At 34.5% G+C, this 12606-nt stretch overlaps 1 protein-coding gene across 1 annotated transcript; it reads left to right on the forward strand.

Annotated features, from left to right (window-relative positions):
• The first annotated feature begins 361 nt into the window (after window positions 1-361).
• On the forward strand, window positions 362-1000 carry LOC145687492 (uncharacterized). The gene has a single exon (XM_081760953.1). It carries the CDS (start codon window positions 362-364, stop codon window positions 998-1000), a length of 639 nt encoding a protein of 212 aa, XP_081617079.1.
• Window positions 1001-12606: the final 11606 nt, after the last annotated feature.

The raw sequence follows: 12606 nt of genomic DNA on the forward strand, positions 1-12606 counted from the left end.
CCCCTTATGAGAAAAGGCAAAAATAAGAAAATGCTTATAACTTTCGAATTTTTCGTCTATTTTAAAAAAGTCTTGGCTTCAAATGACAATTTCAGTCCGTGTGAGCAATGATCAAATCTCGGAGGGCTCTTCGGTGTAGGGGTTTCGGCTTCTTTATGGGACAAGATTCACGTAGTTGATATTACAAAATTGTTTTCTATACATGAGTGGAAACTTGCACCATTTGGTTAATTTTACCTCATATTTTGCAGATTCAAATTCCAAGCAATAGTTACTTCGAAAAGCTAAAAGAGGGCACATACTAGTTTCATTAAAATGTAATGTCTTTTATGAGAAGTTGTCATGGAGCAGACGAACGAACATGCACCCAAACATTGACGAGAATGAAAAACTTGACGAGAATCGTAACCTCATCAAATATCAAACTGAGGAATTGAATAAATGCATGAACACAATTGACGAATTAAAGAATCAAAATCTATCGTTAAAAAAACAAATTGACAAATTAAAAGTTCAAGTAGATGAATTGGACCAGTATAGTAGAAGGAACACAATTGAAATACAAGGTATACCTGTCTTACCAAATGAAGATGTTAATAATATAATTAAGAGAGTAGGTACAGCATTGGACATAAGTGTTACTAATGATATGATAGATATATGTCATAGGTTGAAGAAATCTCCCAGCCAACCAGAACCAGGTATTATTGTTAGATTTGTTAGGAGAATAGATAAGGATAAATTTATTGCAAAAAGAAAAGTGAAAAGAAATCTCAGTTGTAAAGATCTGGGTCTGTCAGTGGGTGGGACTATTTATGTCAACCAGAGTTTAACATTGCACCGTAGAATAATCTTTAGTGAGGCCAGGAAAGTTAAGAGAGAGAAAAACTTTGCTTTCCTCTTTGTTGACTATGCGGGTAATATCAAATTAAGGAAAAAGGCTGATGACTCCTTTGTATATACGCTCACTACTATTGATGAAGTCAGAAATTTAACGTAAAATAAGAACAGCAATGATCAGACGTTATTTTTAAATTATCAAAATGTTAGGGGTATTCGAACCAAATTACATAAACTGTACACGGGTATTGCAGACACTAATTTCGACATAATACTTTTGACCGAAACTTGGTTGTGTGACGGTATATATAATAATGAATTTATTGATGAAAGGTATAATGTATATAGATATGATAGAATTCACAAAGATGGAGGAGGTGCACTTATAGCAATTTTAAAGAACTATAGTGTTACTGAAATTCCAATTGTTATAAATTATGTTGAAGCATCATGTATAAAAGTTAAAATAGCAACTAAATATATTTATGTCATTGTTGTATACTTTCCACCGAATACTAAATTGGAAAAATATCTTGAATTCTTTGAAAAAATTGAACAAATAGTTGATATACAATTTCATAATATTGTTATAGTTGGTGATTTTAATATTCCTTCAATTATAGACTGCTCGTTTGATTTGTTAGATGGTGACGTTATCTGTAAGTCCTTGGCAAACTTTATCTCATTTCATAATTTAAGATCAATGAACTCAGTAAAGAATGCGTATGGTAAAACTCTTGACTTAGTTCTCTCTAGTGTTGAGTTGGAAGTTAACGTATCTAGAAATATGTATCCCTTATTAGAAGAAGATAAACATCATCCCTCATTACACTGTCAACTGTACCTTAATAACACTATTTCGCGTATCAAACATACTACTAGTATTGCATATAATTTTAGTAAAGCTAATTTCCTTAATTTATATAGTTCTTTAAGGCAACAAAACTGGTCAGAGTTACTTGCTATAAAAGATGTTAATCTAGCAGTGAATTACTTTTATAATATTTTAAATGTTATTATCGATAGTAATGTGCCCAAGAAGAAAATATTCAAAAGGCACCGTCACCCCTGCTGGTTTACGCAGGAAATTGTTAGTATACTTAAAGAAAAAAATACTATAGAAAACATATGCATGTTTCAGTTTCTAATTTGAATAAATTTAAGGAGCTACGAAAACAAGCTAAAACTCTTATTAATAGGGCTTACGAACTTTATATAATGAAATCAGAAAATGACTTAAGGAGTAACCCTAAATGCTTTTGGAATTACCTTAAGAGCAAAAAGAGTAATAATTTAGAAGTCAGTCATATGGTATATAACAATCAAATACTTACTTCTGATTCTGCCATTGCCAATAATTTTGCTCAATATTTCAAAAGCGTTTACTCTTCATGTCGTCCAAATTATAATGGGTATTATTCTCCCATCCTAAATGTTAATAACTGTCTTGTGATCAATTCCATTACTGAACAAGATTATGTGAATGCCATTAAAAAGTTAAAATCGTCTAAATCCTCTGGTCCTGATTTAATTCCTTCGTACATTGTTAAGGGATGTGGGGAAGTTCTGAAGATACCTCTATGTCACATCTATAATCTCATATTAAAAACTTCTCTCTATCCTGATGTTTGGAAAATTAGCAAAGTCCGTCCTATATTAAAGAAGGGAAATCCTACAGCAATAGAAAATTATAGACCAATCTCATTAATTTCTACAATAGCTAAAGTTTTTGAACACATCCTTTATAATAAAATTTTTAATCATGTTAAACCATATATATCAATTTATCAACATGGTTTTTATCCCAGGGGATCAACAGTTACAAATCTTGTTACTTTCGTTCAGTATATATCAGATTCCCTCAATAATAATCATTCAGTTGATACAATTTATACAGATTTTTCAAAAGCTTTCGACAAATTGGATCACGATATATTAATTATGAAGTTGTCTAGTTTTGGATTTTCAGAACAATTGCTTCTATTGATTTCATCTTACCTAAAAGACAGAAAACAATATGTGGTGTTCAATAATCAAAGATCTACTTTATTTGATGTTTACTCTGGTGTGCCACAAGGATCTAACTTAGGACCTCTATTTTTTGTATTATTTATCAATGATTTGCCGTCTGTTCTCAAAAATTCAAATTGCTTATTGTACGCAGATGATATGAAACTGTATAGACAAATAAGAGAACCTAATGATGTTTGGGGTATACGGACAAAATCTCGCGGCCGAAACATCGCCGCCCAAAATCTCGCCGGCCAAAACCTCGCGGGACAAAATCTCGCCGGGCCAAAACCTCGCGTGGCCAAAACCTCGCCGGCCAAAACCTCGCGGGCCAAAATCTCGCCGGGCCAAAACCTCGCGTGGCCAAAATCTCGCCGCCCAAAACCTCGCGGGACAAAATCTCGCCGGGCCAAAACCTCGCGTGGCCAAAACCTCGCCGCCCAAAACCTCGCCGCCCAAAATCTCGCCGTGCCAAAACCTCGCCGCGAATGAAACTTTTCTTTAAAATTTACCCAATGTGTTTCCTAATATGCAATTCCACATTACAAATAATAATAATAATAATAATAATAATAATAATAATAATAATAATAATAATAATAATAATAATAAAAATAATATACAAAACATCGTGTACGTGGGCTTTCTCGGGTTATTCCCGTTTCCTCCCACTTTCTTTATTCGATCATTTCCTTCATCCTGGTCATCTACGTCTCCTTTAACCTATAGGACATAATCAAGGGACGTCGTAAAAACTCATATATTGTTTCATATTTTCATAAATATTATTAGATTTTTGTTAAAATTTTAAGTTTTTGGATGTTCCAAAGTTCACGAAACTAACCTCGTTAGTTGTCATTACTTTCCTTATGCAGACTTTCTTTCCCTATAACCAGTTTAAAAACATCCTGTCGCCCTACCTTCACATTGAAATCCTCTAATACAGAAATAGAATTTTCATATGGTATCGCGGGACTTGGTCAAATACCCGTGATACTTCTTCTGAAACAACGTCTTTTATACCGTCATCCTTATCATCTGTTGGAACATTTACATTTTGGTCAGGCGAGATTTTGGGTATGGCGATATTTTGGGGCGCGAGGTTTTGGCCCGCGAGGTTTTGGGTGGCGAGGTTTTGGCCAGGCGAGGTTTTGGCCCCGCGAGATTTTGGCCCGCGACGTTTTGGGAGGCGAGGTTTTGGCCAGGCGGGGTTTTGGCCCGGCGAGATTTTGGCCCGCGAGGTTTTGGGCGGCGAGGTTTTGGCCAGGCGAGGTTTCGGCCTGGCGAGATTTTGGGCCGCGAGGTTTTGGGAGGCGAGGTTTTGGCCAGGCGAGGTTTTGGTCCGCGAGGTTGTCGCCGCGAGGTTCTGGCCGCGAGGTTTTGTACCCAAACCGATGTTTGGAAGCTTCAAGATGATTTAAATAGCTGTTATAACTGGAGTCTTAAAAATAAACTGCATTTCAATATCAATAAATGTACTGCAATAACCTTTTCAAGAAAAAATAATCCCACTTATTTTGGTTATAAGATTAATAACTTAAATATCAAAAGATGCCAAGAGGTAAATGATTTGGGAATTATTATCAATAATAGGATGTCTTTTAATGTACATATTGAGAAAGTATGTAATGAGGCTTTTAAGCTTTTGGGATTTGTAATGAGGAACACCAGAGACTTCCACAATGTGGATGCTTTAATAACTATATTTAATACCCTTGTTAGAAGTAGACTTGATTACGCTTCTATAGTCTGGGCTCTTTATTACAAAAACTATATTAACAAGGTTGAACGTATCCAAAATAAATTTTTGAGATATCTGTATTATAAGGTTTTTAATATTAATTCTTATGAAGCAAAGGTATCGTACAAATCTCTTCTGAGTATTTTTGGTTGTAGCTCATTGGCAACTAGACATGAGCGCTCGCAGCTAATTTTCCTCTACAAATTAGTAAACGGAATTGTCGACAGTTCAGAGTGCCTAAAGCTATTGAATTTTAATATAAAATCTAAAAAATTAAGAAATCGATTACATTTTATCTGCAACAGGTCTCAAACTATGGCACATTTAACTCACCTATTACGAGAATTTGTCGATTATACAACAAGCTGATACAGCAGAATGTCGACTTAGATTTTCCTATGCCTTATTCAGTCTACGTAAAAACTCTTAAATATAATTTTTGATTAAGAGAGATTTTCAATTCGAACCTGACATTGATTATGGTATTTTGAAATTAAAAGAGTATTTCTATTAAATGAAAACATTTCTGCTTCTTGACAGAAATCTTATTTCAACATTTATATTTTGGATATTTATATTTTTGTTATGTTCTGTTTGCATTTCATTCATTTTTTTGTCACGAAGGGCTGATTTCATAGTCTTTACTAGGTTCTATTTGTATATTTGCATTTCTTATTGAAGGAATTAATACAAATATATATCTTGTGTTTTCTCATGTTCGTGATGTTAATTGCATGTTTATTTTATTTTTTCTTTTTGTTGTGTGTTTCAATATTTATAAAGCTTGTAATTATGTAAGCCTATTGTAAATGGGAATATTCTTTTCCTGTAATAGGTGTCCAATAAATAAATAAATAAAACAAAAGTCTAAGTTTTAAAATTATTTTTCAAGATCTATTCTCTCAGAAGTAGTTCTCTGTCTTAAAATTAATAACGGCATTTGTGATTTAAAAAAGATAAACAATGCCTAAAAGCGTTGACATCACATCATCAAAAGGAGACAAATGGAGACATGACATCAAAAGGAGACATGACATCAAAAGAAGACAAATGGTCCTCTTGCAGTTTTCGAATTCAGCTTCCTTGTCGAGATACAGGGATGCCAACTGGTCGTGTTTGAGAAACTCACTGAGAATAAATTCAACTCCAAGAATAAACTACTACTCATATATTTTTCAGGTCAATTGACTTATACAATGTTGTAAGGTTAAATGTTTATTTATGAAGTGTGTACAAAATTCGCCAGTGTCTTTTCTGAGAAAATCGTCGAGAAAAAGTCACCTCCAAGAATAAACTACCCCTCGTAAAATTTTCCAAGAGAAATATCTGATACTGCAATATAGGGTTGTTAATTAAATATTGATTAATGAAAAATAAACAAAATTGTTAAAACCATTTTTGAGAAAATAGATTTTTTCGATTTTCGGCTGTTGGTAAACCACACTTATTTTAGATGGTAGGAAAAAAATTGGAAAAGCTCCTGTAGGAATACTATGTAAACCCTAAGTTTAAAATTTGGTGTAGATAAGTTGAACGGTATGGCCTCTAGGCGAGTGCATAGAAAGGTGTACCGAACGGACGGACCGGAAGGACGGGTGTCGAAAAATCACATTTTCGGTATGTAGACGCCATGAAACATGTAAATCCGTTGAAATCTGAATTTGATATATTATTTTCACAATCACTATATTTTCTTCTCTCTTTTGTCGCTCGAAAAAGAAAAGCCTGAGTTTACCACAAAAAGCTAGGGAGTTTACCATAAAATATTCAATTACAGGGCCACCGCACTAAACTTTTTCAATTCAATTTCTAAACTGTGTTAGGCCGCAGTTGTTACTGAAGTGTGCATTTGGATAATACGAATAAAACTATCGTATTATTCAAATACATCGAATGTCAGATTATCGAATAAAAAACTTCGATTAAAGAAAATCCACACTACAATACTAACTCACAGTTTGAGCACATTTTCACTAGACATATAATAGACCAATTAATGCAATCATTGTTTATGAAATATGAAAAAAATCAAATGAGTCATTTTTGAGAAAGTCGTTCAAAAAGAACACGTCAGGAGTAACCTACCTCTTGTGAATTGTTTCGAACAATGAGCTAAGATATACTTTTGATTATTAATGAAATATTTATTTGCGGAATTTGAACAAAATCGCCTGTCGTTCGAGAAAATTGTCGGGGAAATAACCTTGACCCCAAAATAAACTATCCGTTGTAATTGTTTTTCATAGAAATGACATACTAAAATATAGGGTTATTAATGAAATACTTATTTATGAATTATCAATAAAATTGTCCGAGTAATTTTTGAGAAAATCGTGAGAGAAAAATAACTCCCCGAATAAACTATCTCTTGAGGATTTTTTCAGGGAAGCGAGTTATTCCATATTATTAGGTTTATAATGAAATATTTATTTTTGAGTACGAACAAAATTGCTTGACTCATTTTTTAGAAAACCGTGGAGGAAAAACACCCCCAAGAGTAAAATACCCCTCGCATATTTTTCAGAACAAACGAGTTTTGCCATATTGTTCGGTTATTACCGAAATATTTATTTTTGAAATTTGAATAAACTCTTTTGAGTCGTTTTTGAGAAAATCGCCCAGACAACAACTCCACCAAGAATAAACTACTCCTCGCATTTTTTTTAGGACAAACGAGTTACGCCATATTGTTAAGTTATTAACGAAATCTTTATTTATGAAATATGAACGAAAACACTTGAGTCCATTTTGAGAAAATCACTGAGAAAAAACTCACCCCCTTAGTATAAACTATCCCTTGTAGATTTTTCTCAGATAAATACCTTATACCACAAAATAGGATTGCTAATTAAATATTGATTTATAAAAAAAGAATGAAAACAAGATCGTTAGAGCCAGTTATGAGAAAATATTTTTTTTCTATTTTCATCGTACAGGAAACTACCCTTGTTTTGGGAGTAGGAGGGAAATTTTAAAAAAAACTATAGGAAATACTATGAAGATCTTAAACTAAAATTTGGTGCAGATAAGTTGAACGGTATGGCCTCTAGGCGAGTGCACAGAAAAGTGTAGCGAACGGACGGACGAACAGATGGACATGTATCGAAAAATAACTTTTTCGGTGTTAGGGGCTATAATACGTGTAAATTCGTTGAAATATCAAATTTGATTTTGTTTCGAACACCATACTTTCTTCTCTCATTTGTCATTTCAAAGTAAAAGGAACTCAGAGACACCTACTTTTACACATAGACATTTATTGATTTAAAAGTGTTTTAGTTTGTGTCATTTCACTTCCAATTGAAAGGTTTTACAATGACTAACGACATACCAATGACGAGACGGAAGCTTTCAGGGAATAAATGCATTCAGAAGTCTAGACTGCATTACACCTATCAGCCTGTTTCTACTTCTACAATTATCGACAGCTGCAATTTCGTCCAAACGCTACATGAAATAATTCTTGGTTGACGTCATTGTGTTACTATTTTAGTATTGTTCTCTTCAGACTTGGTTGAAGTTTTGTCTTAACGGTTATACATTTTTTTTTCTTATTTCATCGTTACACATAAGAATAAAATGTTGTGGTGAGTGGATAGATTCGAACCTACGAATATTGAGTTCTTATTCTTCCAACACTTTACCAATGGACCAAGCTCTGTCTTCACGTTAACGCACGGTTACAGGGTTTATTACGATTTAAATAAAATGACTGGCTGTTAGAGTTTCCTGCTCACATATTTCTATAAAAAAAATTTCATTGTTTCGTAGATACGTAGAGCAATGTTTAGATACACATTTTAGGAGAGTGAATTTTGGTGTATATAATAATTTCATGCCAGATAAAAGCTGGATAAGTTTTGATAACATGTTTCATATGTAGTTCTCAATAATAGGCTTGTTGTTCGGGATGACGTTCCAAGGTTCAACATTGACTAGCAGTTTTTGCCATTAATATCCGTTCTAACAATATTGGCAGTGGACAAAAGTTAGCCCGTGTTGAAGCTTTTTGCTCCTAATTTAGTTATTTTACTTTATTATTTAACGAATATATTGAAAATTGTCAGCAGACACGTATGCAGTAATTTATTTCGGGAGGGGTCCGACTTCAATATTAGGATAAATTATAATAAAGTTTTAAAAGATAATCCCCAAAATTAGGCTAAATTTACAGAAAAGTTGGGATTTCAGAGGGGGTCCGGACCCCCTGGACCCACCCCTAAATGCATCCTTGTTTGTCAGTAACGTTTCCTCATTTTGAAACCCTCAAAAACTTCGGATAGACTATATAAAGGAAAACGAGTTATTTTCGATGAAATATCACTTCAAAGAGACGCGTCAGTTTTATTGCACATGGTGGTATCCCACGTTCACAAGGGCAACAATTCCTTTCCATTGGTTCTCTGCCATTGTGCTCTATCGAAAGGTTAGGTTTGTAAAATATTACTCCTACGAACAAGCATGACTGGCAGATAGGAATACTGAACAGAACTCCACAGAAATGTATGCTGAACTTACGTTTATAGCTACCCTTTGGTGATTTGCCCTCAAGGTCAATCGAGTGGTAATTCACTTCCGTCTCTGTTCTTAAGCCATGTTCGTATTACTTCGAACAGTTTTGATAATGAAAAGCATGCCTCTTAATATAACAGACTTCTTTCGCGTAAGAAATCGAAACTCAGTTGGTCAGAGCAACTAGTGTGTACGAATTAGGTTGTTAGTTCGAGCTCAGTACGAGTAAGGGTTTTTATTACTATTGTTTTTATCTTTTTTATGTGAGGAAAAATCAAATTGTGACATCGCGATATCAAATGTATTTGGTTAGGTAGCTTTGTCTTAGCTAAACTTTAAACATCAGTAACCGTCGAAATTATTTCACTAACCTATCACTTACTGAACATTTCAAATATGTCAAACCAGTGGCATAACATGAAGGTTAACCTCTCGTCCGCAGTCCTTAGTTATGCGTCCGTACTTTCAGGAGCGGACCAAGGGCCGGGCGACTCCCCGAGGCGCCAGAGAAAGAGGGGCGCCAAAACGAGCCTCAAAAGTAAATTTTATAATGTGTTTTCTACTGATGTGTTTTGGTTTATATTCTTGTAAAGTAGTGGCAATTACATGATCTTTTTCTATTTCACTATGGAAGAAGAGTTTCATAGTACTAAGGGGGGTGTATCGAAAAATGGAGAGATAGCATGTAGAATAAAGAGTGCCTGGAAGTAAGTATTGTTTGTTTGTTTGCTTGAGTTTAGCGTTCCACGGTTATGTCTTAATGGCCAAGGGAGATGTGGATACTAATTATATTGGAATTCGAACCACTTTTATCGTTCAACAGTAATCCACCGGGAATTGGACCCGGTACCACAGAAGTCAGGCGTGCTAGCCACTAGACCAGGGGGGGGGGGCGGAGTTCGTATTGTTTATAGCGGGCCATACTCTTTGTGAAGTTTTCCTAGGTAATGGATTTCTTTTTGAAAAATGGGTTTAAAATATTAAAAACACTATGATAAAATGTAAAAAATAGGCTAGTACTAGGGGGAGGGCGCAAAAAGTCACTTTGCCCGTGTGAAAATTTAGCCTGCTCCGCCCCTGCGTACTTTCTGTATATTTTTTGGCCTTGCAGCTTGTGCGGTCCCCACGCCACAGGGTTGCGGGAGCGCTATTTACGCCTATATTTCGAACGTAATTCAATAACTACTTAAGAAATTCTATTATCAGCGTGGAAACGGGAATATATATTTTTCTAATAGTCCCATAGAACTTTCACTCAGAACGCCAGATGCAATTTTTCAGAGTGGGCTCTGGCTAAGTAGAAGGAAGATCTGTTTCCTAAGTAAGTTCCTTTCAGAAAGATAGCTATTTCTTTAACGGTGCTGTAAATAAACATACTCATCGTTATTAGCCCGATACCAAACCATCCTGGACAAATCCCTCTAGAACAATGATCGGCAAAAGTTTATTCTGCTAATTTTATAAGCGACTCAAGGGTGAAACACTTGTTAACGAAAGCAATACTGTGTATATGCTGCCTTGTTTCTGACAAAATATAAAGTGCTTTGTAATCTTTAGACACTTTTCCTATTCTTTTTGTCACCCTTGGTTGTGTAGGGCAGCCTCGAACAAATAAAGAAGAGGTAATATTACAGTTAAGGGGCGCTATAAATATATTAGGTATTTCTTTTGTTACCTAACCATAACGGCCTAGGGTCGTCTTCAGTAGAATAAAAAATGCTACGTGATATTCCATTCATGAAGGAGGAAAGGATGCTCTAAATATATTTCTTATTCATTGTGTCTGCCCTGCTTCTCAGAAATTATATACTTTCTGTTGGAGGGTGCTGAAAAGAGAGGGGGGAAATAAAACGTCGTGCCCCCTTATACATTTTAAATTTTGTAACGTGGTTGCTCAAATTCGTACTAAAGAAAGCACTTTAAACTAAGATGTCTAAAGTTACTGCATTATGTAAGGGTGGCATATTCAGGAATAATAATAATAATAATACATATGAATGTCTTTGGAGAGCCGAAATTATGTGACACGAATCATTATATGTAGAGCTTTAAGATGAGTGGTCATAGGGGAGGAAAAACAGGATTTTTCTCTCTCTGACTCTCTAACATTAAGATTCTGTGCTGAAGGTAAGAAGCATCATCATTCTACAATAGGTTGCTTTTACGTAGAATATCAATTACTTGAGTTCTACTCCTTCGGGCAACTTTCCTTATGTAGTAAATTCAAAACAATTTCAATTTAAGACAAATATTTATAGGAAATATTAAACATTTAATAGGGAAATCTGTTATCAACATATCCAAACACGTAGATAGAAGACTGTGTAGTGAGAAACATTGTGAAACTATAAAATTCTCCAAATTAGAATTAACATTTACTGGAAAACATTTGTTATGCATCAGTGAGCATGTAGTGAGCAGTAAGCACAGGGGAAATAATTACGAAACTGTTTGGAAACAAAAATTAGGGACACTAATGCAAATGCGACGACATTTCGTCCTTTTTTTTTTTTTGGTATCGTCATGAGTTTTACACATATGTTACAATTTGATTCTTTCGCAAATAAAAAATAAATGAAATAACCTTAGTGATAAAAATGACAAAAGTACTTCCACGGGGTTGAAACCCACTACCTGCGGCATACAGACTCGTTGCTTTAACTAACTGAGCTATGTGCTTTCTTACGTAAACTGAACCTCTTCTACAGTAAAGACGATTTTTCATTACGATTGGGCTAACAATTCGTCTTTTTCCATAGATAATTTCCACTATTTGCTCTATCTATACGTTAATACTTAGCATAGATTCATATATTTGGAGTTCGCTGATAATGCATGTAATAAGACATATTAGAAATATTTCGTTAAAATTTTCGTTTGTAGATCTAATCCACGCTTCTCTCAATGACATAGATGTCGCTGCTTCGTGTTGAACTTCAGAATTTCCTCGCGTTCTTTAAAATTTCCCACTTTAGCAGAGTTGGTAATTCTCGAGATTTCTGTGGATTTAATGTTTTTCGCTTCTAATTTATTTATTTTAAGCTAATATCTAACACAAATATTAAAAACGGGTTTGTTATTAACCTGTCCTGCTGGGGAAACCTTCCGAAATTTCGAACATATAAAGAAAACGGAGATATTTTCAAACAACTTCAAAATAAAGAGACGCGTCATTTATTTTGCTCATAGTAGTACATTTTAAATTCGTACTTCTTATGGACTTTCATTTATGTTTTCATGCAATTAATCAACTCCCAGGCATTGTAAACGGACTTAACATACAACTTGTATCTTGCAGGTTGATCTTGGTCTTGTGTGAGTCGTTCTGCAGGTATGGTCTTGGTCTTGGTCTTTGTCTTGCATCGGGATCCCTGGTTTTGGTTTTGCTCTTGGTTTTGGTTTTGCATGCAAGACCAAGAATCTTGTATTTATCACTAATAGAGTGAAAGAAGGATAATTGAAGGACAGAGAAATTATTAAATAATAATAGTAGAAAAGAATTT

The sequence above is a fragment of the Thermobia domestica genome, chromosome 6, assembly GCF_964235325.1.
Source record: "Thermobia domestica chromosome 6, izTheDome1.hap1.1, whole genome shotgun sequence".
Lineage (NCBI taxonomy): Eukaryota > Metazoa > Arthropoda > Insecta > Zygentoma > Lepismatidae > Thermobia > Thermobia domestica.